Source organism: Panthera leo, chromosome A2, assembly GCF_018350215.1.
Source record: "Panthera leo isolate Ple1 chromosome A2, P.leo_Ple1_pat1.1, whole genome shotgun sequence".
Classification (NCBI taxonomy): Eukaryota; Metazoa; Chordata; class Mammalia; order Carnivora; family Felidae; genus Panthera; species Panthera leo.
In genome coordinates this window covers 16744467-16770689 of record NC_056680.1, presented here as the reverse complement: position 1 = coordinate 16770689, position 26223 = coordinate 16744467, and the positions used below count along the sequence as shown (strand labels likewise).

Sequence of the window (26223 nt, the reverse complement as noted above, 5' to 3'; positions counted from 1 at the left end):
TGCTCGACAGGCACGTGTGGAGGGGCGAACTGCATTGCCCCAAATCCCAGCGTTGGGGAGAGAGCGAGGCCAAGTGAAGGAGCAAAGCACCAGCACCTAGGACCCTCAGAAAAAGCGCCACAAGACCCGTACCATCCACCACCCCAGCCGGATGCCCGCCCTCGCGCGTGCGCCGGCAGCAGCCCAGATCCAGGCGTTTGGCTGATTGGCTGCGACGGCTCCTCGAAGCGGCGTTGCGCGTGCGCGCTTTCCTCGCGCGGGCTCGACTGGTGTGTAGCTCTTCGTATTCCCCGCCGCCGCAGCCCCAGCTCCCGGTCCGGGAAGTCTCATCCTCAGAGCTCGGAATGTTCCCTGAACTCAATAACCTTCTCAACACCACTCCTGACAGGGCGGAGCAGGTAAGGCGTCGCGCGGTGGGAAGGGGGCGGATCCCGGAGCGTGGCGGAAGACCGTATACCCGGATGAAGCGCACGCGGACTCGTGGGAGAGGCACGACCTCCGCGGGCATGAAGCGCCTGGGAGTTGTAGTCCAGGGATGGCCGCCCCGGGGACTGGGCTCCGCCCTGGAGCCTGCGGGAGGTGGGCGTCTTCTCAAAGGCTTGTGTATCCTTGAAAGTGCCCAGGAAGGTTGGCCGACTATGCATCGGCTTACGTACACAGACGGGTACGGGGGGGCCCTGTGCGTTCTCACTGGGGTGGGGGGCCCGGCGTCTAGAGGAGGTTGCCTGAGAGTTTGATTCTCCACCCTTCACTTGAGACCAGCTTCTTAATCGTCCTCGGTCTCTCTCTGGCCCCTCAGTACTCCGCAGTGAATGCTGCTCCTCCTGCTTTTCCTCTTCCTCCTCTTGGTCTTTAATAGTGCTGTTCCAAACTGCCTTCAGCCAGCGTTGGCTTGTATCAAGTCTGCCTGAGGCATAGCAGCCTCGCCACTCTTTCCTTCTTTCCGTACTTTGGGGCATCCCGAAATTTTTTATTTTAACCCAGGGGTTATTTCTTTCAGGAATTTACCTGGTTCATTTTATAACCATTAGACAATGGTATAAAATACCATTTCCTAAGGAAATGGTAAACTCCAGGCGGCCAAGACATCGTGTGTATCGATCAGGCTTGCTTGCTTGCTTATTTATGAAAAAATTTTAAATGTTATTTATTTTAGAGAGAGAGCCAGAGTGCGAGCAGGGGATGGGCAGAGAGAGAGAGACAGACAGACAGACAAAGAATTCCAAGCAGGCTCCAGGCTCTGAGCTGTCAGAATAAAGCCGATTCAGGGCTCCAACTCACAGATCGCGAGATCATGATCTGAGCTGAAGTTGGATGCTTAACCGACTGAACCACTCAGGCGCCCCTCAATCAGGCCTTTTTATGACTCCCCCCCCCCCTCCCCCCCCCCCCCCCCCCCCCCCCCGGCGTGTCAGGCAAATTATAGTTTTAAGTAGACCCTTGTGGATTTCAGTTGCTCAAGCCTGAAGATGTTTCTGGTGACCTTGCTAATTACTGCTGGCACCTCCAAAGTGCTCAGCCCAAGGCCAGAGTGAAGGAATGGAAGATCAAAGTGGGCACCAGGAAATGACAGCCCTGGAGGTAACCCTCAAGGTCTGATGGTGCGATCTTTCATATTTTATAAGTGAAAAAAAAGTCACAACAGTACAGAAGTGTCGTGTCTGATACCATTTGATTGCGACCTTCCCTATCACTGAAAAGGAACTAGAGGTGGCTGCAGCAAGGCAGTCAGCCACTGTGGAGACCATCTTTAGAGGTCTTTCCAGAACTCTCCATGATCAGAGCTTTTCCTGAAGCAGTGTCTAGGGCCATTGGGATGAGAATTTTGTTATTGGAATTCTCTGTCAACAACTACTCTTCCCTCTCTCCCACCCTATTGTACAGATTTGGTATCGGAATTAAAAATAGGGAGGCGCCTAGGTGGCTCATTTGGGTAAGCCTCCCACTCTTGATTTTGGGTCAGGTCACCATCTTACCAGTAGTGAGTTCAAGCCCCTCGTTGGGCTCAGTGCTGATAACTCAAAGCCTGCTTGGGATTCTTTCTCTCTCTCTGCCCCTCCCTGGCTCATGCTCCCTTTTTCTCTCTCAAAAATAAATAAACTTAAAAAAAAATAGGAAGGAAGTTGGATCATACTACTTTTTTGGAGCTCCATTCCAGTCTTAGCAGGCTGTGATTTTTGTTGGATTCTAATGGTAAAACCTTCTCTAGTTCTTCCAAGACCGGTCCCTCAGTTACCAAGGTGAATGAGGAAGAGAAGGGTTTTTATTCTCTCTTTGCCTTGGGAAAGTGGAAGCTGAGATACGATTGTCCGTAATGAGTGACTTTAATAACAATCACTCTAACTTTTGTTTTTTTCATAGTTTTGACTTACTTTCTTCTTTCTGGTAGTGTGTGTGTGTGTGTGTGTGTGTGTGTGTGTGTGTGTATGTACTGACCTCTTTCCAGGGAGTCTAATTCACCTTTTTGTGTTCCTCTTAACTCGTAGGGGAAACTGACTCTACTCTGTGATGCCAACACAGATGGCAGCTTCCTTGTGCATCACTTTCTCTCCTTCTACCTCAAAGGTATACGACTCATTGGTGCTATAGAAAAAGAAACCTAAGGCTAAAAGCAATGGGAATGGTATTAACTAACTAGGTCTTAGGTGTTTGGGTAGCCAGATGGCTGTTTATTAGGTAACAGGTTACTTGACCATCTTGTTCCCTGCTCATCCCTGCCAAAGGGTGGTATGTGCTCCTATCTTCCCTTCTCCACCCAGTGTGCAGGCATGGTCTCACTGAGATCCTCGTGTGGCCTCCTGATTTAGTTGCTCCTCAGTCTTTATGTATCTCTCTCTTTTTTTTTTAAACATTTTGATTTATTTTTGAGAGAGAGAAACAGAGCATGAGCAGGGGAGGGGCAGAGAGAGAGGGAGACACAGAATCCAAAGCAGGCTCCAGGCTCCGAGCTGTCAGCACAGAGCCCGAAGCAGGGTTCGAACCCATGAGCTGTGAGATCATGACCTGAGCAGAAGTCAGATGCTCAACCGACTGAGCCACCCAGGCGCCCCCCAGTCCTTGTGTATCTTGAAGTCTTTGGGCTCTGGACCCATTGACATGTTGCCCTGGAAGTAGATGCTTCCTAAAGAACATAGGAAAACTGTGGGGCCACTGCGGTTTACATATGAAAATGGATTAGAAGAAGAAAACAGCCAAATGAAAAAAAAGACTCATTTATTAGCTGATTCTCCGTGAGCCCCTACTGAGCCAGGCCAGAATAGAGGGTACACCTTTGGCACTCTTAGTTGTAATCGTTTACAGCTTTGAAAGTTGTTTTCTTTTCCAGATGATATTATTGTCAGGATTGAAAGAGGAAGAGAATCTATAGATAAAATATTAGAACTAATTATGTTCATTAAGGTAGCTAGAGTTTCTTTGTGTTCCACTTATAATTTCTTGGATATAAGACCAGTTTTTAAAAAAGTGAGTTGTTAAAAAAAAAGTTGTATTTCTGTACAAACAGAAAAGTATTACTTTTTAAAAACCACAGTTTATTTACAATAGAACAAAACAAGGTACCTATTGATACACATAACTGAAGAAGTACATTTCAGGATCAATGAAATAGGTATAATTATTATATATGAAAAAAAGTGCAGCTTAGAATCAAATTGGGGATGTCTGGTTGCAAGCCCTCTTGGGTCTATAGACCCAATAAAGTCAGAGCTTTATTTTCTAGAGGTACAAAGTATATGAGACTGATTATACATAGAGACTTTATTAAAAATCTGTTTATTTTGTTTTCTAGCTAATTGTAAAGTCTGCTTTGTGGCACTGATCCAGTCCTTCAGTCACTACAATATCGTGGGACAGAAGTTGGTAAATATTGTAGACCTCTGTGGTGCAGAGTATGTGGGTCATGCAGGTGTGAGTGGGGCCAAGGCTGGGCTCCCCTGGTTGGGTTGTAGAGAACTTAGCAAGGGAGGGACTGAGGAAATCATGGAGTTCTGAAACCCTTATCTGAAAAGCTAAGGCAGCATCTCTACCTGTTTTACTCATTTAGAATTTATAGAACCAAATCAGTTGTTAATTAATCAAACCTAGCTCTACTGACTCTGGACCAGTTAAGATTTTCTCCTTCTCACTGTGGGCTTTAATCTTAGTTCTGCTGGGTTGGAGACCCACAGCTTGGTCTACCACCAAGTTGAGTGCCTCCTACTGTTTCTCCCTAAGTCTACGGCTTAGTACTCAAAGGTGGAGAGAGGTGCTTTTGTGACCTGCTCCTTACCTCATCTCGGCCTGCCTTTCATGTTGTCAGATGTAGGCAGGCACGAATAAGATGGCCAAGAGTCTGGTGAACCTTCTGGCCTAGTCTAGGCCATCACCTGTGACCAGTGACCAGGTGGGCTTAGTAGTTTTTGTTTGTTAGTTTTGTTTTTATTTATTTATTATTTAAAAATTAAAAAAAAATTTTTTTTAATGTTTATTTATTCTTGAGAGAGACAGAGACAGAATGCAAGTGGGTTGGGGCAGAAAGAGAGGGAGACACAGAATCTGAAGCAGGCTCCAGGCTCTGAGCTGTCAGCACAGAGCCTGACACAGGGCTCGAACTCACAAGCTGTGAGATCATGACCTGAGCCGAAGTTGGACGCTCAACCGACTGAGCCACCCAGGCACCCCTATTATTATTTAAAAAAAAAAATTTATTTAATTAATTTATCTTTGAGAGAGAGACAGAAAGAGAGAGCATGGGGGGGTCAGAGAGAGAGGGACAGAGAGAGAATCCCAAGCAGGCTCTGCACGTCAGCACAGAGCCCAATGTAGGGCTTGAACCCACAGACTGTGAGATCATGACCTGAGCTGAAACCAACAGTTGGACGCTTAACTGACTGAGCCACCCAGGTGCCCCTTGTTTTGTTTTTAATAGGCTAGCCTCAGAGAGGGAAAGAACCAGACCACCCATTAGCAGTGACTACTGAAATGCCAGTCTTCCTATTGGGCCATTACACTGCCTGATGTCACTCTGATGGGGAGAAACAAATGAGAGAATGGGAGGAGGGTAGACTCTTTCCCATCCTTTGCAGATTAGGAAGACCTCCTGTGGTAGAGGTCAGAGCATGAGCTCAGGGAGAGCAGTCATGTCAAGAACACACGTGCATTCCAGGTCTGTGAAGCATGTTTCTATGGCCCTCGCATCAGTGTCTCTGGGTGAGAAAGCTGTGTACTCTCATGTCCAGATTGGCTACTTCTTCTGTTGCCTTTGAATCATCAGCACAGCAGGAATGACAGACATGGTACAGGGCACGTGAAGTCCATGAGTGTGAGCCTCCATACTCTTGGCGTATTATTGAACTGCCATTAGTAGAATTGTCATGAGCAAGAGCAAAGGTGAACAGGAGTCTTTCTCTCTGCCAGGGGTGGCTGTGGAGCTCATGGTGCTGCATAGCGGAGGACACTGGGGTATAAATGAACAGTTGAGACCTGGTCTAGGGGCATGAGGAATCTTTAAGAGTTCCACGTGACCTATTTCTGCACAGAGAGAGCAGTGAGTTGCAGATTTAGATTGTGTCTGTTCTTGGGTGTTTGTTGAAATGCAGATTCTTGGGCCTTGCCTGCAAAGCTTCTGATTCTGGAGGTTTGGAATGGTGCTCAGGGATCTTCATTTTAACTGGGTGTTTCATAAGAAAAAGATTCTTAATTGGGTAGTTTATAAAGAGCCATATTAAGAAGTTCTGGTCTAGAGGTGCCTGGTGGCTCAGTCGGTTAAGTGTCAGAGTCTTGGTTTCATCTCAGGTCATGATCTGATGATTTGTGATGTTGAGCCCCGCACCAGGCCTGCGCTGACAGTGTGGAGCCTGCTTGGGATTCTCTCTCTCTCTCCATCTCTTTCTGCCCCTCCCCTGTTCATGCTCTCTCTCAAAATAAAAATTTAAAACTTTAAAAATTTTCTAGAAAATAAGTTTTAAAAAAGCTCTGGTCTAGAGGAGGGCTAGACAGAGTGCAGCCACTGCCATTTGTTTATGAATCGTGTGCGACTCCACAGAGTATTGCAACATAGATTGTCTCGCCCTTTGCAAAAAAAGTTTGCTGAGCTCTGAACTAGTGCATCAAGAGCTCGTATTGTCCTAACTCTCATGGGAGTGCTTCCTCAGAGGTAGAGGGAAGAGAAGGAGAACTTGCTGGTAACGCGGTCTTCCTGTATTCTAGGCAGCCTGGCAACTCCAATCTCTGAGTTATGTTATTTGAAAGCCTCAGAGCAACTCTGAGGTCCTGTGCCACTGATGTGTAAACAAGAGGGTTTGTGAAATTCAAAGTTAAAATCTGTCCCTGTCTCCTTCACCAGCATTTTTCAGACCTTGGTCATTCTCCCACCATTTTATTGTCATTATTATTGTTTCTAAATATACTTAATTTTATAAATATGTGTATTTGTAATACTACTACAAATCAGAACCAAGTATTGAGTAATCACAAAAATGAGCATATAAACAAAAATGTCAGTTTTTTAAAAAGTGGTAAATGTAGAGGCTCACCTCAAAACCTTGGGGATCGTGGGTTGGGACCACGCAGTGGAAAGAAGGCGTGGGCCCCATACAAAGGTGTACAGGTACACATTTGCAGGGCTTAGAATGTGTCCTGTACCTTTTTGTGAGCTGGAGTCCAGCCTTTGTGAGGGGTTCCTCTGCAAGGCACAGTAATTCACTCTCCTCTGTGTTGTGTTTAGGGTGTCAGCCTGACTGTGGCACGGGAGTGCGGGCAGCTTGTGTTCCTAGAAGGTCTTAAGTCTTCGGTGGATGTTTTCTTCCGGGCTCAGGCTGAGCCACACCCCTTGCAGTTCCTCAGGTCAGTCAGCCTGCAGCCCAGCCCAGAAGGCTGGTAGGTGGACCCAGACCAGCTTTGCTGGGTGATTCCTCCTGTGCATGGGTTGGGGGACAGCGCTGGCTTTCAGAGGTAGCCATTTCCCTGGTGTTACAGCATTATTGGAAAGCTCTTGGCTCTTACCATGGGCCAGAGGGTATATGGCTGACCCCAAAGCTACGGAAAGCATTATTTGCTGGGAGTATGGCAGAACGGTATGTTTTTCTAACCTTGCTCAGAGCCCTAGCACACACCTTTATTCTGTTTTGGGGTTGATACAGGGATCGGCACACTATGGGCCATGGCTAGCTACCTGTTTTTGTAAATAAAGTTTTATTGGAATAGCTGCATTCATTTGTTTGCATATTGTCCCTGGCTGTTCTCTCCCATAGCACAGTTGAGTAGTTGAGACAGAGATCATTTGACCCACAAGCCTGAAATATTACTGTTGGCCTTTTAAGAAAAGTTTGGTGACCCCGGTTTGCTATTTTGAGATTGGTTTTCCTGCTTTTTGTCTTTTATGAGTGTCAGCCACAAACATAGCTCTGTGCAGACTCCCCACCTGTTCTTCCTTCACCACAGAGGAGTCCGTATGGGAACTCTCCCTGCTGCCCCCTCTCTCAGATGCCACCTTTTGCAGTGGCTGGAAGGCAGTGTGGAGTCAGAAGGCCCTGTGCCCTGACCCTGTGTGTGTGATCTCTCACATAGCTTTTAGCATCTCTGAACCTGGGTGCCTTCGTCTGAGTGATGGGCCTGGTGACACCTGACCCCAGGTTGTGGGAAGTTGTTGTCCTTGCTGTTAGTGGGCCGCAGACCTGGAGTGTGAGCAGGTGCCTGGGCCCTGTGCTCTGCTGCTTTTTGAGCCTCTCTTGCTGGGAAGTGACTGCCAAGGTAGTCATTGGAGAGATGGAGGTAGCTGGGCCAGCTTCTTTAGAAATAGGTGGAATCCAGTAGGTACACAAACTGCCCTTAGACCTTGGTTCTCACCACCAGGTCACCTGAATGGCTATTTAGCTTTTTGCACCCATTATGACCTCCTGGAAAGACCTCTTCTGCCTGCCGAATCCAGATTAATCTTCTAATGCCTTAAGCTCTTGGGTTGAGGGGCTGGCTGCATGGTGTCTCTTAAGGACCCAGGAGGCTGTTTATTTTTGTGTACCCCAGTTTCTAGCACAGTGCTTTGTACCTACTAGGCCTCAAGGAATATTTGAAGTACAGCTTGCTTGTATATGCACGCATGCCTTTTCTTTCCAACCAGATCATGAACCCCTTAGTGCCAAGGACTGTGATCCAGTTCTCTGCCTCCCCCAGCCCTTTCCCGTGGTGCTGCTTGGTCCCAGATAAACATTTGTAGACAGAGGGAACTCTTTGGTGACTCTCGCTTGATGTTCCAGGGAGGCCAATGCTGAGAACCTGCAGCCACTGTACGAGTTTGTGCGGGAGGCTCTGAAGCCCGTGGATGATGGAGAGGCTGCGTGGAGGTGCCCAGTGCTGCTGGTGGACGACCTCAGTGTGCTGCTGAGCCTGGGCATGGGTGCGGTGGCTGTATTGGACTTCATCCACTACTGCAGGGCCACCGTGTGCTGGGAACGAAAGGTACCGACCCGTCTGCTCTCCGTGCTCCTGCCTGTGATCTCCATAGGCCCAGACAGGCCCATACCTCCCTTGCTTGCAGTGATCTTTTTTGCTTATTTGGGGGTTTGGCTTTACCCTGGGAGGCCCAGAAATCTTTTGGTCTGCCATCCTTCCCTCCCCTACTTGCCACTGCTAAAAAAATAAAGCCCTCAAAATTAAAAGATAGACCAGTACTGTCTCAAATGGGACCAGTTGTGTGTGGTACCACGGCCATCCCAACTCTGCCACCCATTGCCTTGTGTCCTGGGACAAGTCATTATCACTCTGGGTGTGTTTTGAAGATCAGTTGAGATATAAACTGCATTAAAAATTGTGAGATGCAGTACAAGTACAGGATGTAACTTTTATTGTCAAATTATGAGGCAAAAATGGGGATTTTACCATAATAGTTAAATAGTGATAGTAGACCCACCTATAAAATAGGAATGGCTGTGGTGCCCACCTCGCAGGAACCAAGCTGCAAGAGTTAAGTGACATGAAGCTTACAACACTCCCATGCAGCGTCTGGCCCCCAGTGGCAGCTCTTCAGCGTGCGATGGCGCCCCTGGGAGGGACCTGCGGCCCTTAGCACGGTGTGGTCAAGCCGAGGGTGCTGGGCGGTTGGGATGAGCCAATGGAGTCAACCAGGGTGCATATACCCAGCACTGCACGCTGAGCACCTCCCATGTGCAAGAGCTTACCTGGCAGCTGTGTCTAGGGGAGCTCCTGGGACTGTGTGGCTACAGGCACGGGGTGGGAACCAGGTGATGGGGAAAGAATGGAAGGAGGAGAGAGTGGAAGGGGCGTGGAGGGCACGGCTCGGTGACAGTGAAGCGGGCACAGCTCCTGCAGCTTAGCCTGCTTTACTAAGTGCAAGTGCCCACTACCTCCCTCATTTGGTTAAAAAAACCTCTTTTAGGGGCGCCTGGGTGGCTCAGTCGGTTGAGCGGCCAACTTCGGCTCGGGTCACGATCTCGCGGTCCGTGAGTTCAGGCCCCGCGTCGGGCTCTGTGCTGACAGCTCGGAGCCTGGAGCCTGTTTTGGATTCTGTGTCTCCTTCTCTCTGACCCTCCCCCGTTCATGCTCTGTCTCTCTCTGTCTCAAAAATAAATAAACATTAAAACAAACAAACAAACAAACAAACAAAACAAACCTCTTTTAGCTGAAAAAGCAAAACTTGGGAATGGTTTAAAAAAGAAAAAATAGGGGCACCTGGGTGGTTCAGTTGGTTGGGCAGCCGACTTCGGCTCGGGTCATGATCTCACAGTTCTTGGGTTTGAGCCCCGCATCAGGCGCTGTGCTGACAGCTCAGAGCCTGGAGCCTGCTTCGGATTCTGTGTCCTCCCTGTCTCTCTGCCCCTCTCCTGCTTGCACTCTGTCTCTCTCTGTCTCTCTAAAGTGAATAAAAATGTTAAGATTTTTTTAAAAATAAGTAAATAGCATAAAGAGTACTTTAATAAAAAGTAATGATCTTTTTCCTAACGTGTGTATTCTGGAGAGTGTGTTCAATTATGAACATGTTTTATGTGTATGTGTTTCTGCATTTTTTTTCACATTACTGGTAGCCTGCCTTTTTTCTCATTTCATAATGCACGGTGTCTTTTGATGTCCATTGCCCAAAACCAGAATAGACAGATCTGCTTCATCCTTTTTAACTGGATGGTATCCCTTTGATAGGACTTACTCTTCAAGGTATCCCCTTCAGTGGGTCAGCCTTCCCCTCTGGTTCTGGTTGGGTAACTCCTACTTGCTCTTCTGACTCGGCTCAGGTGTGCACACCACGTCACCCTCCCCTCCGGGCCAGACGTGACGCCTCTTCCCTGGGCTCCCCTAGCCCCCCATGCTCCCCTTTCTCCTGGCTTTGTGTCCTGTGTTGTTAGTATCTTTCTGTCTCCAGGGTCCATACCGGTCCCCTCTTATCCCCACTGTGGTGTCTGACACGTGCTGTGCACTCAGGAGCTGCTGACTGGATGAATTGGTGCCTAGCAGAAAGGTGGCACTTTTTGCTAACAATGAGGACCACAGACTGAGCTGAGCTTGGTTTAAGAGGGATTGAGCTGGCAGTATAGGTTGGATGTGCTGGTGAGACTGTCCAGCAGGTGATTGGAATTAGGACCCTAGAGCACAGCAAGGGTCCTTCCACGGAGGGGGTGGTTGCAGTGGCAGCCAGAGGCTGCTCTGGGCGAGGACATGCAGGGGAGTGGAGGCACTGAAAGCCCAGTACTCCCTGGTGACCCTGTCTGGAGGAACGATTTTCATCTTCCATCTCTGTTGCAGGGAAACATAGTAGCCCTGGTGCACGACAGTGGAGACACCGAGGACGAGGAGAACAACATCCTTTTGAACGGCCTTAGCCACCAGAGCCACCTGATCCTGCGGGCTGAGGGGCTGCCCACTGGCTTCTGCAGGGACGTGCATGGGCAGGTGCGCAGGGCCTCACTAGGCCTGAGCCTAGACTGTGTGTGGGATAGTGTCAGGCCCTGGGGGTTGTCTGGTTGGGGTGTTTCTTCGGACGGAAGGAAAACCTCGGAAGTTGTGAGAACCCAAATTAGAGTCTGTTCCAGATGGTGCTAGCCTCATGTACCTGTTCAGGTGTTCCATGGTGGTCCCGTTTGTGACCAAAGTGGAGCTCCTAAAAAGGAGACCAGATTGCCTTCTGGAACAGAATGCAGGGGCCCTGCTATCAAATAGCAGAATGCCTCTGCAGGACCACAGCAGGCTTTGTATACTCAGGTCAGTGCTGCTGCTTTTATTTTTTAATTTTATTTTAATTAATTTATTTTTTTTAAGTTTGTTTATTTTGAGAGAGAGTGTCTATGCAGGTGAGGGGCAGAGAGAGAGAGGGAGAGAGAGCAAATTCCCAAGTAGGCTCCTCACTGTTAGCATGGAGCCCAATGTGGGGCTCAAACTCACGAGCCACAAATCATGACCTGAGCCGAAGTCAGACACTTAACCAACTGAGCCACCCAGGCACCCCAGTGCTGCTCCTTTTAAAATACAAATGTGGAGGAGTCAGTTAAACTTCCGACATCAGTTCAGGTCATGATCTCTCAGTTCGTGAGTTCGAGCCCCGTGTCAGGCTCTGTGCTGACAGCTCAGAGCCTCCAGCCTGCTTCAGATTCTGCCCCTCCCCTGCTCACACTCTGTCTTTCTCTAAAAAATAAATAAACATTAAAAATTTTAAAAAGTAATAATAATAAATAAAATACAAATGTGGGGGGACCATGCCCATGGCTGGGGTTGTTGCTGCCCCACTCTTGCCTCTGACCGAAATATTTGAGAACTCAGGCAGAAGCTGAGAGCCCTGCCTTAGAGGAAGGTCAGGTTCTACCCCTCCCAAGGGGCTACCATGCTTCTGTGCCTTCTGGAACTTTTTTTTTTTTTTAAATGTGTATTTATTTTGAGAGAGAGAGAGAAGTGCAAGTAGGGGAGGGGCAGAGACAGAGGGAGAGAGAGAATCCCAAATAGGCTCTGTGCTATCAGTGCAGACCCCAGTGTGGGGCTGGATCCCATGAACTGCAAGATCATAACCTGAGCCGAAACCCAGAGTTTGACGCTTAACTGAATGAGCCACCCATGTGCCCCTGGAACTTCTCTTTTGGAATCATCCCCCAAAGCTGTCATGGCTTCCAGGTTAACTTGATGTTGACCACTCTTGGCACATTAGAGGTGGGTGGGAGTTTTGGCTCAGAGTCATTCAGGGGTAGCTATAGAAAATGAAACAAAGGAGCAAGCTCAGAAATGCTGTGTTGGTCGTGTTCATGAGCATGGCATGAGGAGAGGGTCCTGCCAGGAAGCTTGTGTCCTGGCTCTGAGGCCAGTCCCCCTGAGCATTCTAGCATGTCTGGCATTGAGATATCATCAGAATAAGAATAAACGTCTAGCCTTCCTGAGCCTCTGAATTGGATGTACTGATTTTAATGAGTCGATTTTCCCAATTATTGTAGCCAACAGATATAAAACCATGCCTAGGGAAAAGAGCAAAAGAGAACACATAAAAATACTTTAAGGGTTTGTATCTGGGGAGCTTTTTTTCTTTTTCTTTCTGTTTCACACTTTCTGTAGTGAGCAAATATCACTACTGTAATGAAGGGGAAACCTTTAGTTTTAGTTAGCTGGTCATAAGCTTTGTTTTAGAAGCCAGCCCCTGGCTGCATGGCACATGACTGTGATCTCAACTTAGGGGTCTTAGTTGCAGGTTACAGGGGAGGCAGGTAGGGTTCATAATGGAGCAGGTAACTTGGGGGCTGCTTCTCTCTCATCCTGCTTCTTGTCACTGTAGCTGAGGATCCTCTGGAGGACGCCATCACAGCCCACAACCCAGCGGGATCGGAGCCTCACTTACCAGTACAAGATACAGGACAAGAGCGTGTCCTTTTTTGCCAAAGGAATGTCTCCTGCTGTTCTGTGACCTGATTGAGGGGCAAATGTAGCTACCTTGGACTGTTTTCAGATGTGAAAGATGAAACAACGAGTGGGAATGGATCTGCACACCTTTGAAGTGGTATTTCAGCCTGGATTGCCACCACTGTGACCCGGCGCCATGGAATGGCTCTGTGACAGTATGCCTTTGTTGCCCAGGGCCCTATTCCGAAAACACATAAGGAATTGCAACCCGGCCTCTGCTGAGAGAGATGCCACATATTGAAACCAGGTGAAAGTCATCCCAGGAGCCTTTCATTAAATACACTTTAGCCTCAACTGCCCATTTTTGGCTTTTGAGCCTTTCAGAGCCAGAGAAGGTATAACTGTGCCAGCCAGAGGACAGTCCTGGGTGTCAGGCATACGAGGTGACAACTTGGGTAATTAAGGCTGTGGTAAGGCGAGTCCTACATCATGGCTTCCTCACGATGGATTGTCTCATTTAATTTTCACCTTCATCCAGCAAAGGTATTTTTCCTTCAGTCCAGTAAGAAAACCGGCTTAAAGAGGTTTGGAAACACGCTCACGGTTGTAGAGCAGGCTGTAGATAGTGGAGCCTAACTCTGAAGTCCACACTTGCTGACTGACCCTCAAGGAAACCAGGGGCAGGCTCCCTACCCGGTTCACAGCCTCCTGGTTGTGTGGTCCCTGACCCAGGTGTCATGAAACCGCGGCCTTGGTCACATGAGGCTTCATGGCCTTGGTGACAGGCATAAGGAGCGTTCTTGCCACCAGGTGGGATAGGGCCTTGGCAAGTTGCTGCCTCCCTTACCTGTAAAGACTGAAGAGGTGAGCACTTGCCCCAGCGTCCCATAGATGCCAACTTACCACACTCTGCCCGTCGGTCAAGATCACCTCAGTAGACACCGGGGGTATTCCCTTAAACTGGGTACATTTTGTTGTACCACAATGAATTATTTTTAAAATTAAAAGTAAATAAAATGAAAAAAATAACACTGCAGGGACTAAGGAAATTTCATACCTGTTGTTTAATTGTAACTTTTCCACATTTTGTAGTCTTCATAAGAGGAAACAATTTATCACTCCTCCCCTCAAATCATAGAAAAAGAAAACTTAAAAAACTAAAACAGGAACGCCTGGGTGGCTCAGTCAGTTAAGCGTCCGACTGCAGCTCAGTCATAATCTCATGGTTTGGGAGTTCAAGCCCTGCAACAAGGCTCCTTGCTGACAGTGCAGTGCCTGCTTGGGATTCTCTCTTTCCCTCTCTCTCTGCTCCTTCCCCACTTGCACTTTCTCTCTCTCTCTCTCTCTCTCTCTCTCAAAATAAATAAATAAATAAACAAACAAACAAACAAAAAATAAAGCAGGGAAGGGGCCTAGGAAAGTGAGGGATAATGAAATTTTAGTTTTTTCCCTGTAGAGGAATTTCTGAATTAAAGCCTGGATTGGCCCTCACGTGGTATCAAGATTGTTCTTTGGAATGATGGAGCCAGTTAACAGTGACCTCTACGTTTTCCTCCACCAATGTTGGATTTAACTTAATTTTTACTAACTTAATAGTTGTGTAAAGTTTGTAAAAATGAATATCTCTTGAATGGCTAGGATATAATTTTCTTTGTATTTTCCCATGTGTTGAGAATGTATTCCTCACTTTTAATGACTTATCAATTAGAATGTGGTGTCAACTTTGTGTTCTCAGTTCTTTGTAATATTTTGGAAAGGATTTTATCATTGCCTGTGTTCATGTATATTTTTTTCTATATTTGGGTTTTTAAAAATACTTTATCTTGGGGCACCTGGGTGGCTCAGTTGGCTAAGCATCCGACTTCTGCTCAGGTCATGATCTCTCGGTTTGTGAGTTTGAGCTCCGCATCAGGCTCTGTGCTGACAGCTGAGAGTCTGGAGCCTGCTTCGGATTGTCTCCCTCTCTCTCTGCCCCTCTTCTATTCTCTCTCTCTCTCTCTTTCTCTCTCTCTCTCTCTCCCATTTCAAAAATAAACGTTAAAAAAAAAGTTTTGGGGCGCCTGAGTGGCTCAGTCGGTTAGGTGTCCGACTTCAGCTCAGGTCATGATCTCACAGTTCGTGAGTTTGGGCTCTGGGCTGACAGCTCGGAGCCTGGAGCCCACTTCGGATTCTGTGTCTCCCTCTGTCTGCCCCTCCACTGCTTGCACTCTGTCTCTTGCATTGTTTCAAAAATAAATAAACATTAAAAAAATTTAAAAAGTTTTGTTTTCTATGCAGATATGCATTAATTCATGAAGTTTTTGTGGAGTTCCTGTTTTATATGAGGGACTCAAGATAAAGACGGTCCTCAAGTCACCTGCTGTGCTGTGATGGGGGCTAGGGAACAGGCATTGACATAAATAACGTGCAGCTGTGGAGAAGATGATGCGGGCCACAGAAGCAACTCAAGTAGTGAGTGGGGACAGATTGGTGGTCACAGGAAGGAGTAATTATTTCCCCATCACGTTTTTGTTTTTGTTTTGTTGTTAAGGGAGCAGAAAACTGGGGAAGAATTTATGGAGGCAGTACTATTTGAACAAGACGTTGGAATGTTCCTATTTTGTCACTGATGTTACCTTTATTCTTCAGGATTCAGGAATATATTTTTCTTCCTGAATGGAATGAAGGTGCTGTTCTTTGTTGTTGTTTCTGGTTTAAAATAATTTAAGAAAATTAACTTCTTTAGAATTTGCTACAGTACTGCAATTTGTCTACCTGCTGATAACTAAATAGCCCGACAGTATTTATAGTATTTACTGAAAAGTAGTGATCCTCTTTATGTAGTTTGGCTTTATTTATACGTAAAGTTCTTAAAACTGAGCTTTTCTGAAATTTATCCTTTTTTTATTTTTTACTTAAAAATTTTTTAATGTTTCTTTATTTTTGAGAGAGAGAGAGAGTGAGTTGGGGAGGGACAACGATAGAGGGAGACACAGAATCTGAAGCAGGTTCCAGTCTCTGAGCCCAGCGTGGGGCTCAAACCCATGAACCGCGAGATCATGACCCGAGACAAATTCTGATGCTTAACTGACTGAGGCACCCAGGCGCCCCGAAATTTATCTTGTTTTTTAATGTTTGCTTATTTTTGAGAGAGAGTGCATGTGCATGCACAGGCACGCACGTGAAGGGGGGGAGGGGCAAAGAGGATCTGAAGTACAGAGCCTGATGTGGGGCTCATATTCACGGACTGTGAAATCATGACCTGAGCCAAGTTGGCGCTTAACCAACTGAGCCACCCAGATGGCCCTGAAATTTGTCTTTAATTGATACTGAAAGTTTAGTATATGTCTGCTCTCAAGAGCCTTTATTAAAAGGATATCGTGCCCTCTTGTTTGTCCAGATGAATTTTACCAGCACTTCATTCAAGCTCTAGACAGTATCCTTCAGTGACTTTTTCTCTTGTTTTTAAAATTGTCATCGTATAATTTTATTTAAAAAAAATAGTGAAGAAATTAATACCCTCTTATTAAATTTTTTTTTTATTACTCGACAAGAAATGATCCCATTTTGTGGCTATTTCTTTGGTGTCTTTGACATAGGGATGTAGTTGACTTCTTAAAATTTATAACTTATCCTACAGTTTTTCTCAACTATTCTAATAATTTTCTGATTGAGATTCCCGAATTTTTTGATATTTTTTCTTGTTTTCCTTTTTCCAGATATTAACATCTGCAAATAATGCCACCCTTGCTTATTTTTTCTTTAAATAGGGAAAAAATTTTTTGTTGAAGTTGACATACAATATTAGTTTCAGGTGTACAACATAGTGATTTGACAGTTACATACATAATGAAATACCAGGATTCAAGTATTGGTAATTAGCGTCTGTCACCATACAAAGTTATTAATTATATTATTGACTATATTCCCTATGCCATACTTTGCATCCCTGTGACTTATTTGTTTTATAACTGGAAGTTTGTATCTCTTAATCTTCTTCATCTGTTTGGCCCATTCTCCTACCCCCGTCCCGTCTGACAACCATCAGTTCTGTGTATTTATAAATCTTTTGTTGCTGTTGTTTTTAAGTTCCACATATAAGTGAAATCATATGGTATTTGTCTTTCTCTGCCTGACTTATTTCACTTAGCGTAATACCCTGAGTCCATCGTGTTGTCACCAATGGCAACAGTTCATTCTTTTTTATAGCTGAGTAATCCACTGTGTGTGTGAGAGAGAAGGAAAGTGAGAGAGTGTAAGACATCTTTATCCATCTGGCAATGGACACTTGAGTTGCTTTTAGATCTTGGCTGTTGTAAATAATGCTGCTGTAAACATAGGGGTGCCTTATCTTTTTGAATTAGTGCTTTTCTTTGGGTGAGTACTCACATATAGAATTACAGGGTCATATAGAATTTCTATTTTTAATTTTTTGAGGCATCTCCATACTGTTTTCTACAGTGGCTGCACCAATTTATATTCCCACCTACAGTGCATGGGGTTTCCTTTTTCTCCACATCCTCTCCAGCACTTGTTATTTCTTGTGTTTTTGATTCTAGTCATTCTGACCAGCGTGAACTGATAGCTCATTGTAGTTTTGATTTGCATTTCCCTGATGATTAATGATGTTGAGCATCTTTTCATGTGTCTATTGGCTATGTGGATATCTTCTTTGAAAAATGCCTATTCGGGCACCTGGGTGGCTCAATCAGGTAAGCATCCAGCTCTTGACTTTGGCTCAGGTCACGATCTCACAGTTAGTGGGTTCAAGCCCCATGTCAGGCTCTGCACTGAGAGTGTGGAGCCTGCTTGGGATTCTCTCTCCCCATCCCCCCACTCGTGTGTGCGCTCTCTCTCTCAAAATAAATACACTTAGAAAAAAATACTTGTTCATGTCTTCTGCCCATTTTTTAATTGGACCTTTTTTTTTTGGTACAGAATTATATGAATTTTTTATGTATTTTATTTTTTTAAATTATTTTTTTAAGTTTTTTAAAGTTCTAATTTATTTTTGAGAGAGAGAGAGTGAGGGCACATGCACAAGTGGGGAGAGGCAGAGAGAGAGGGGGACAGAGGATCTGAGCAGGCTCTGTGTGCACAGTTAGAGAGCCCGATGTGGGGCTTGAACTCGTGAACCATGAAATCATGACCTGAACCAAAAGCAGATGCTTAACTGACTGAGTTACCCAGGCGCCCCAATTTGATTTTTTTTTAAGTGGGCTTCATGCCCAGCTTGGAGCCCAACACTGGACTTGAACTCCTGACCCTGAGATTAAGACCTGAGCTGAGAGCAAGAGTCAGATACTTAGCTGACTGAGCCACCCGGACGCTCCTTTTTATGTATTTTAGATACTAACCCCTTATCATATATATCATTTGCAAATCTCTTCTCCCATTCAATCAGTTGCTTTTTAATTTTGTTAATGGCTTTCTTTGCTGTGCAAAAGTTTTTTTTTAGTTCAACGTTGCTCCAATATTTGGGAAATTTGTTAAGAGTGGTGTGAGGTGGGGCACCTCAGTGGTTCAGTCAGTTAAGTGTCTGACTCTTGATCTCAGCTCAGATCACGATCTCATGGTTTGTGAGTTCAAGCCTCTTGTCAGGCTCTGCACTGCTTAGCACAGAGATCTCTATCTGTGCCCCCCAAAGGTTGGGATTCTGTCTCTCCCTCTCTCTGCCCCTCCCCAACTCGAGCTCACTCAGTCAGTTAAGTGTCCGACTCTTGGTTTAGGCTCAGGTCATGATCTCACCATCCTGAGATGAAGCCCTGCATCGGGCTCAGAGGGGAGCTTGGAGCCTGCTTGGGATTCTGTCTCTCTCTCTCTCTCTCTGCCCTTCCCCCATTTGTGGTCTCTCTCTGTCTCTTTCTCTCAAAATAAATAAATAAACTAAAAAAAAAAGTTTGTCATTATCATTGGCACTATCATGGCCTTTGTAGTGACCACTACCATATTTCCTATAAGGTTCTGCTTGAAGGTATGCACAAAGACAACTTCTCTAGTGCAGGGAATTAACATCTTCTATTCCTGGCTTCTGATAACATGGCAGGAACTTGCTAGGTAATGAAGGCACTGAATGAGTATCAACACAACTTGGAGATTTTAAGTATTTTTAATGACTGTATCATGGTTACAGATACCATGAATGTATCAGAAATAGAATGGCTACTGTTTATTGGAGTCTTGGTATTTTACATGGGTTCACATTGATTCAATGTTTTTGCAGGCCACAGAGGTTGGTATTTTTGTTATTCTTGGTTGCATCTTAGAACTGGACTTGTGAGTCAAGGTTTCCTGAGGTTAATTTTCCCAGCCACAGGACAGTCACTGCTGCTCCATGTAAGGACCAGGATTCAAATCCAAGGAGTCTGGGGCGCCTGGGTGGCTCAGATGGTTAGGCATCCGACTTCGGCTCCGGTCATGATCTCATGGTTCATGGGTTTGAGTCCTGCATCGGACTCTGTGCTGACAGCTCAGAGCCTGGAGCCTGCTTTGGATTCTGTGTCTCCCTCTCTCTTCTGCCCCTCCCCCACTTGCACTCTTTCTCTCAAAAATAAATAAACATTAAAAAAATAATAATAACAAATCCAAGGAGTCTGGTCCTGAAACAGTCTTTTCCATTTTACCATGCTGCCAGCTGCTATCACTAATGCTTAATTCATGGTGGGCATGGTCGTGAGTGCAAATGATTGCAGAGACAGACCTGTGTCGTTATAAAACACCCTTCTCTGTGTCCATGACAGGTGGAGGTAGCTAGACAGAGGGCTGAGAACCCAGAGCCCTGGGTCTTAGCCTGTGGCCACCTGGTCAGTTACCAGAGTGACCTTAGGCAAACCTCCTCCTCTCTTTAGACATTTTCTTCATTGGTAAAATAGACCAAGCTGCTATTTTTAAGATTGTCATAAGGATTGGCCCAGTGTGGAAGCTCCGGTATGGGGGACTGTTATCACTTCTTGATGATCTCTCTGCTCCACTGAGTTTTTAAAGCTTTTGGATTTATCATTCCCGTGGGGAGCAATCTGAAGTAAAGTTGAGCTTTGAGCTTTGGCTAGTTAGGGCTAAATGAAGATGTTTCACCTGAATGTGTCATGGGGTGCCGGGGTGGCTCACTTGGTTAAGCGTCTGACTTCAGGTCATGATCTCGTAGTTCGTGGGTTCGAGCCCCACATTAGGGTCTCTGCTGTCAGTGCAGAACCTGCTTTGGCTCCTCTGTCTCCCTCACTCCCGCTCTCAAAAATAAATAAACATTAAAAAAGAAAAAAGCTGAAGTTGTATCTGCAACTTACCTGGGAATGCATAACAAATTGAATGGATTGTTGGGTGGATAAAGGAAGAGAAGTTTTATTTCGTGTGTGTGTGTGTGTGTGTGTGTGTGTGTGTGTGTGTTTGATAGGTATAAGATACTAAGCAAAACATTAACAGCTCTAGGGTATATAGTTGTTAACTGTGTGGTCCTTTCAACTTTTCTCTGTTTTCATAATAAAATGTTGGAGGAACCCAAAAATCACGGCCACTGCATTCCACTCCTAGGGAGCAGCTTCACCAGGGGCCCAAGAACCTCAGCTCCCAGCCATGAAGGACTCTCGGCAGTGGGTGCTGCAAGGTACATAGACGCTTAGCTAAGTGCTCGTCCGTTTTGGAGGCTCTTGTTTTTGGAGGCAGTGTCCAGACCTTGCTGAGAGTCAGTCCCCTGCAGACACAGGTTTGGTGGAGTGTTTGGGTGGGGAGGAGTTGGTGAAGAAGGGTGGGGGGGTGACAGCACTTCCCAAAAGACAGTCTAAGTCTCCATAATGGGGGTTGTGAAAAGGCAGGCTCCTCCCCCTCTCTGGAGTGGACTCTGATCCAGTGTGCCTAGGATAGGGCTCAGGAAGACAGATTTAACTTTAAATATTCCCCAGGTGATTCTGCTGTAAGGCAAGTTTGGAACCACATTCTTTGTAGAAACTTGGCAGTAAAAGGAAAGGATTGGGACTGAGTCATGCAGGGTCACAGTAGCTTCACCAAGAAAACTAAAAATAAACTGGATAGACTTTATTTTTGCCAAAAGGAATGAGACAGTGGAGAGAGAGAAGGAACAGCTGAAGGATAAGTGGGATCCCTCTTGCTCAAGGTTTTTGGGGGGCCAGAGGATGGCATTTCAAGGGCCAGATGTGTAGAGAGTGATGTGAGAATGGATGAGGGATGTAGGTAAGGCTCTCCACGCTGCTGCCCATTGTGGCCTCTAATTTATTTGTTTTTAAATTGTTTTTTATCATTTATTTTTGAGAGCATGAGGGGGGAGGGGCAGAGAGAGAGAGGGACAGATGATCTGAAGCCAGCTCTGCAGTGATAGCAGTGAGCCCATGTGGGGTTTGAATTCACGAAGTGTGAGATCATGCCCTGAGCCAAAGTCAGGTGCTCAACCAACTGAGCTACCCAGGTGCCCTCCTCTCTCTCTAATTTAAAAACAAGCAAGACGTGTGTTTCCCTACCCCTTTCCCCCTGGTCTCGGGCACTCATGGAAACAGTACCAGTAAGGGACCATCACGTAATAAAAAAAACACATAAAAATAAAACCAAAAACAAATTCTTCATAGAATAAAAATTCCCATCTAAAGCCAGAAACTAATCCTGAATACAGGGCAAAATCTTCAAGGTCACTTTGGGCCTAGGCCACTTGTCCTCACTATTGTTTAATTTCCCTGTGACAATAGTGTGGTGGGGCAGGGAGGGAGGCAAGCCTTAGGCGGCCTTGGAGAGGCGGTCCAGAGTCCAGTGGAAATGAATGGGCGTGAGGGAGGAGTATGACTCTTTGAAGAAGGCTTAGGAGGCGCTGGGGGCTGGAGTCCCATCTTGCATTGTCCCATCCGCTCCTGAGGGCTGGATCAGGATCTGCCCCGGGGTGGGTGCGGCTGAGCTGAGCATGCCTAGGGCGGCAGGGTGGGGGCGGGGCCGACCCCTGGCACTCGAGGGCGAAGGGGGTGCGATCCAGGTCCCTGCGCGTGGGCCCCGGGCAGTCGCAGCGCGCAGCATCCCAGCATGGTCAGCGCTGGGCTGTGTCCCCAGCGCGGGCGAAGGCCCCTCCTGTTCCGCTTGTGTGAGACCCAGTAAGGAGCCCTACGTAAGGGCTTTCGGGACGCTCAGATGAATGCTCAGCTCAGCACCCGGCACATAGTAAAAAACTCAGTGGACGCAGATGTGCGGTTCCAACAAAGACACACAGTATGTGTAAAATGAATGGTTAAATGCCCCTCGGCGGATAGGAAAGCCCAGCACCCTAAACCCGCCCGCCACTCAATCATATCTGCCCACCACACATCAGCAGCACCCAGAGCCTTCCTTCTCTGTGGATGACTTTTCACAAAAATGAGATCGTACTGCACAGCTCATTTTGAACCATCTTTCAAGAACAGGTTTCAACATCAGTAAATATTCATAAAACTTATCCTTTAAAAAGGCTGTAGGGAAATCTGTTTTATGGACAGAAGTTATTCCAGCCATATGTATTTGTTGTGCATCTGCATGGTTGTTTTTAATTTATCGCTGTTCCAAACGGGGCCATAGGCATCTGGTGCACGTTCTTGATAAATTCTCTGGAAGGTGCTGTCTGTCAAAAGCCCTGGTGCAGTCCTCAGGGCCCTGCCCCATCTTCACGCCCCGCCCCGCCCCGCCCAGCCCAGGACCGCCGCTTCTCCCTCCCTCTGTGTGTTGTGGCGGGCGTCCGCCAGGGGGCAAGCGGGAGCCGAGGGCGGGGCTCGACTACGCATGTGCGCGCCTCTGGAGCACGTGCGGAGGGCGGTGAGGGCGGGAGGGGAAAGGTAGGAGGTGAGAGGTGAAGGGGCGGAGAGCTGCGCGGGCGCCAGGCGGCCGGCATAGAGAGGGCGGGCACCACGCACCGGACCACGGGCCGGGAGCGCGCACGCCGCGCCCCGCCCCCGCCGCCGCCGCCACCGCCGCCTGGGAGCTGCTGCCGCCACAGGTACCGCCGCGCGTGTCCCCACGGCGCCTGTCCACGGGCTCGGGCTCGGGCCTCCGGCCGCGCGGTCCCGGGAAGTCGGGGGTGCGGACCGCCGGGGGCACTGGTGCGCGGGCGTGGGCGCTGTCCAGCAGCCGTGCGGGCCGGGAGACCGCAGCCCGGAGAGGGGGGCCGGGCCGCCGCGTCCCCACCCCCACCCGGGCCGCGCCCCCGCCCGCGCGCCCGTGCCCCCACCCAGCCCCTGGTCCCGCGTGACCACTGCCGGGGGAGGGGGTCTCGCCGTTGCGGCCAGCCCCTGGCCCGCGGTCCCGGGAAGCCGCCGCTTCTAGAACCTGCTTTGGGGCTGTCTGGGTTTTCTAGAGTGCGGGGGAGAGCATGCTGTCTACTCCTGTCTCTTTTGGGCTCTCTGGTTTTGAGGCAACACGTAGCTTCTTTGCTGGGTTTTGCCTGGCTTCTAGTTTTATGTTTTGCCGAAGCCCAAACTTTGCTCAATCACGTTGCCTGTGTTTACCGTGTTGCTTCGTGTTTATTATTACCTTAGTATATCATACAGGATTATTTATAATGTCACGGTTGCAGGGAGCCTGGACCGTTTGAATCGCGGAAAGTTGTACAGGTGGAAATGCTGTTGGCCGGAGGGGGCGGCGGGTCCCTGTGGGGGTTCTGGGAGGAGTTCTCCTCGGTCTGGCTTCTGGCTATCCCACCTCTTAGGGTGACAATCAGAGCTGCGTGATTACACTCTTTGGGGATTTTGTAATAATATTTGTGAAAAAGACCTACGAAAGGTTTACTTAATGATGTTAGGTTTGTGTTTCTTTTATCCGACCAGACGTTTTGCGGAGTTTGGTTATATGGTGGCTTATTGGTGTGCTGCTGTCTCAGGATATCGTGCTAAGATTGAAGGCTAGGGTCAAGGATGTCTGGTTAGTGCCGAACACACCCTAGTGTTCCTGAATGCTGCTTAAATGATGAACTATTTCTTTCCTTTTTTTTTTTACAGTGCCACATTTTAAGATAAAAATTTTTTGGAGTATGGTTGACTTGCAATGTTACATTATTTTCAGATGTACAACAGTGATTGAACTTCCTATGTTTTGCTCACCACAAGAGTAGTTGCCATCTGATCTGTATATTGTTTTTGAACATTTATTCATTTTTGAGACAGCGAGAGAGAGAGAGAGAGAGAGAGAGAGAGAGAACGTGAGGGGGGGGCGGGGGGGAGAGGGAGGGAGACACAGAATCTAAAGCAGGCTCCAGGCTCTGAGCTGTCAGCACAGAGCCCAACGTAGGGCTCGAACTCACCAACTGCCAGATCATGACCTGAGCAGAAGTCAGACGCTTAACTGCCACCCAGGTGCCCCTGACCTGTATATTTCTAAGTGAATGTTAATATAGTTTTGGTTTTAAGGTGTTTTTACACATTTGGAGCATTCCCACTAGGCACAAGATATAAAAAACAAAATATAAATGTATCTTAATATTCTTTTGGTCATAGATTGAAAGCATTACTTCTCATTTATTATGAACTAATTGGGTGTTTGAGAGCTCTCTCTCTCTCTCTCTCTCTGTCTCTCTCTTTTTTTGCTGTTGTGCAAAAGCAGCATGTCTCCTGAGGTCCCCGTGTGCTTTATAATCATTCGTATCCCCCCCTCCCCCTCACCATCCCAGCAGTCTAGACTAGTTTACGGTTGTGGGGTGGATAAAAAGTCTACTCCTAGTGGGCAGAAAGACTATGAGTTGCCTGGGGTCATTATGAGTTGCCTGAGCAAGTAAACTGTCCAGTTGGGAAGCAAACCATGCCTGTGGGGTTCAGTACTCGTGCATTTATTAATGTTTGGCGGCAGACTTTAGAGATGCTTACTCTCTTAGTATCTAGCCATGCACATGGATGTGTCTTAAGGACCGTGGAATGACACTTAGGTTTCTGTGCTGTTTGTTTAACCTCACCATTGGTAGCCATTTGCTGTCTCCAGGGTTAGTTATATTGGCTCTGACGGGTACTTTGTATACGGTTTATGTCATCACTTCCATTTGAGCCGATGAGAAGGTTGCGTCTCGTAGAGAAAGTGGATTTCCAGGGTCACCCAGCTTGTAAGTGGTGGATCAGGCCTTCAGATCTGCCAGACCCTGCTACTTGAGCTACTTCCACTGTAACTTAACTTGCTGCCTTCCTGAGTTGGCTGATGAAACAAAGTCCAGGTGACGTGTTTTTTTTTTCCCCCTGCCTGAAGTAGTAATTTTGAGTGAAATATTTATTGAACGTGTGTACTGTCTAGATACTGTGTTAGGTGCTCTAATAATAGCTTATCTCACTTAATCATCGTAGTAACTGGGGGAGATGATACTGTTATCACCCCCTTTAATGATGAGTTTTACAGATGTTATCTGCCTGGCCCCGGGTCACCTGCTGAGTTAGAGGCAGAGCCCAGGCTCTGCAAACCTAGGCTTGCTTGATGACAGTCTGTACTTTTATGTTCTTCTTGCGCCTGCTGGCTTCACAGTCTCCTCCGTTGCCCGTTGGCAGGTGAGAGGTAGCAGAAGAAGGTGATGGGGTGAAGGGTAGAAGCCAGCATCACAGACCCAAGTCTCAGATGTGGAACTCAGCAGGAAGTAGACTGCATTTGACGGCCCTGCATTTGACAGCTTCCACTTGAGTGGTCAGGGGCACTGCCAGAGAACGCTTGCAGGGTTGCTGGCCCATACATGAGTTTTGCAGTGGAGTCCAAAGATGGGGAGTGCATGCCTCAAAGGTGCACATGGGTCTCAGGGAAAAAAAAAAAAACTGACTTTCGTGTTTATTTTAGCTTTAGTTAATTTTTATTAGGTTATTTTATAATGTACACTATATAGTAGTATATACATATAACATGTACTAGTATATATATATTGGGATGTTTACTCAAATTCTTGTTGGGGTTTCATAATCAAAAACATTTGGAAACCTCTGATTTGATATTTAGCATTTGTATCAAATATGTAAGGTGTGCTAATCATTTGTTCCTGAGTTGGAAGTTTAATGAAGTTCAGTGTGATTCCACATAAAGAGGGAGAATGGTATTTCATATTAATAACCAATTATAAATTATTTTAAAAGTTGCAGTTACAATTTTGTGAAAGAGGATATGGTTATTTTAATGGTCTTTGTCTCAAATATAGCAGCAGTTTTAAGTTTGAAGCTATAGTGACTGAGCTAGCCCTTTAGAAATTAAAATTTTGTTGAATCTCTTCTATTTTAAACCTGTTAATGTCAGAAGTGAGACACTAAAACAATCAGTTAACGTAAATGTGGCAGTTGTAATAGTCGTAGCTGTTAAGCAACTTCAGAGTATTTGCAAATTTTAGATGATAGTTAGATATATTGAAATTCCAGATACGTTGATTCCTTACCGCTTTTTACAAACTAGATTTGATTTTCTTCAGGTCACTCCTCTGCAGTGATTGGTGCATTATATTAAAACAAGAAATTCCAGAATTCTAATTTAAAAAATATATTT

The 26223-nt window shown here is 46.6% G+C and overlaps 2 protein-coding genes across 5 annotated transcripts in view; both read left to right on the top strand.

Annotated features, from left to right (window-relative positions):
- The first annotated feature begins 267 nt into the window (after positions 1 to 267).
- On the top strand, positions 268 to 13987 carry ELP6 (elongator acetyltransferase complex subunit 6). Its single transcript, XM_042927515.1, has 7 exons — positions 268 to 398; positions 2487 to 2565; positions 3788 to 3858; positions 6704 to 6822; positions 8232 to 8433; positions 10729 to 10875; positions 12734 to 13987. Exons 1-7 carry the CDS (start codon positions 345 to 347, stop codon positions 12860 to 12862), a joined length of 801 nt encoding a protein of 266 aa, XP_042783449.1. The 5' UTR covers positions 268 to 344; the 3' UTR covers positions 12863 to 13987.
- Positions 13988 to 22591: 8604 nt separating this feature from the next.
- Positions 22592 to 26223, top strand: part of LOC122214281 (SREBF chaperone) — a 73310-nt gene continuing 69678 nt past the window's right edge. For 2 of the 4 annotated variants that reach the window (XM_042929169.1, XM_042929168.1), the window contains exon 1: positions 22592 to 22732. The gene's annotated coding sequence lies outside the window, so the exon portion shown is untranslated. Of the gene's footprint in view, positions 22733 to 24134; positions 24929 to 26223 lie in introns of those variants that run through there. The other 2 variants (XM_042929173.1, XM_042929171.1) reach the window with 1 other exon arrangement.